We start from the raw sequence: 1,240 nt of genomic DNA on the forward strand, positions 1-1,240 counted from the left end.
TGTTTTTCTTTGATCTTATCATCATGTATATCTTGGAGATATTGGGACAACTTCGCAGCAATTTCTCAATTAAGACCTTCCCGAGGAATCCAGTTCCGCCTAATTAATCATATTCTTCCATTATTGTTTGACCGATTACTTCAACTGATAGAACTGATTTTTAGTTTTTGATGTTATATCCGTTGTGAATTTGTTTTCAAATTTTTGTAAACATTTCAATGCATATCTTCAAGGAAAGGAACGAAACAAAACTGTTAATTGGGTCATCCAAGTGTTGACACCATTAAGTTTTTCTCATTTTTTGAAGAAAGGTATTGAAATGTTCGCGCAAAGTCGAAAACAAATTCTCGAAAAATGCGACAGTAATCCGGAATCTAAATCGAGTACTTCCCCAAAATCTCAATATCGATATGTGTCAATTGTTATTTAACATTTCTTTGTTGATCACATTGCATATATACAATAATAACTTGTACAATAAATACCTGTAATGAAGATCGACTGGTTTGCGTAGAACTTTTGTATCGGCGTTTCTTGAATATTGGTCTTGTTCTTACAATGTACTATTTTGGATTGGTTGGAATCGTTAGTATCTAACAAATCGTCGCTCATTTTGTCAGTATCTGTGATACTTGTACTAAAGTAATACTGATTTACCTCTTTACATTTAATTTCAGCTACGATCTGCGAGTGGATGTATATAACGAGACATTAATTTCACTAAGCCAGCACCACTCTTATATACTATAAGAATTGAACCAAAAAAAAAAAAAAAAGAAATCATATATCATGTCAACATTTTTACGCAGTAGAAAAACTTTAGGTAAATATTGACAAAAACGGACCACCTTCCGAGGACAATGATTTTCACATATGTTGTCAAGGCCATCATTCTGATTAACATTCAATAGGTTTTAGGCATCGCTCTTTGTTTGTTAAAAAGTTATTTAGAAAAATTTTTTTGGTAAAAGTCCAGATTAGAGGATACCTCGCCGATGACCTTGACCTTTACATATCTAATAGAGGTCATCCTCCTGAGTAACATTTAAAAAGTTTTAGGTGGCGGTCACTCTTCATTAAAAAGTTATGGACAAAAGAAGTTCCAAAAATGCGGTATAGATTCATCGACGAAAATATGGAAGCTGAATGTTATATTCAATTACATATGCACGCACGCACACATACACACACACACACACACATTACTTGGCCGCCTGTGCCAAGTCCCTGTCGGGCGGGC

The 1,240-nt window shown here is 34.3% G+C and overlaps 2 protein-coding genes across 9 annotated transcripts in view; both read right to left on the bottom strand.

Moving 5' to 3' along the window:
• The window catches only part of LOC116851155 (putative fatty acyl-CoA reductase CG5065), a 32,023-nt gene that overhangs the window by 14,411 nt on the left and 16,372 nt on the right, over positions 1-1,240 (bottom strand). For 2 of the 6 annotated variants that reach the window (XR_004379529.1, XM_032830276.1), the window contains exon 1: positions 641-684. The exons of 1 other annotated variant lie outside the window; for it this stretch is intronic. Coding sequence is in view for 2 of the 5 variants with exons in the window: in XM_032830279.1 (XP_032686170.1) it covers positions 594-612 (19 nt within the window). In the remaining 3 variants the exon portion in view is untranslated. 3 more of the 6 variants (XM_032830279.1, XM_032830280.1, XM_032830278.1) reach the window with 2 other exon arrangements.
• Positions 1-1,240, bottom strand: part of LOC116851156 (putative fatty acyl-CoA reductase CG5065) — a 20,289-nt gene that overhangs the window by 4,415 nt on the left and 14,634 nt on the right. Inside the window, exon 1 of one of the 3 annotated variants that reach the window (XM_032830281.1) lies at positions 486-627. The exons of the other annotated variants lie outside the window; for them this stretch is intronic. Coding sequence (XP_032686172.1) covers positions 486-612 — 127 coding nt within the window. The 5' untranslated portion in view covers positions 613-627. Of the gene's footprint in view, positions 1-485; positions 628-1,240 lie in introns of those variants that run through there. 3 annotated transcript variants of the gene reach the window in all.

Source organism: Odontomachus brunneus, unplaced genomic scaffold (assembly GCF_010583005.1).
Source record: "Odontomachus brunneus isolate Ranch 3 - 2012 unplaced genomic scaffold, Obru_v1 Obru_scaffold_167, whole genome shotgun sequence".
In the NCBI taxonomy this organism is placed as follows: domain Eukaryota; kingdom Metazoa; phylum Arthropoda; class Insecta; order Hymenoptera; family Formicidae; genus Odontomachus; species Odontomachus brunneus.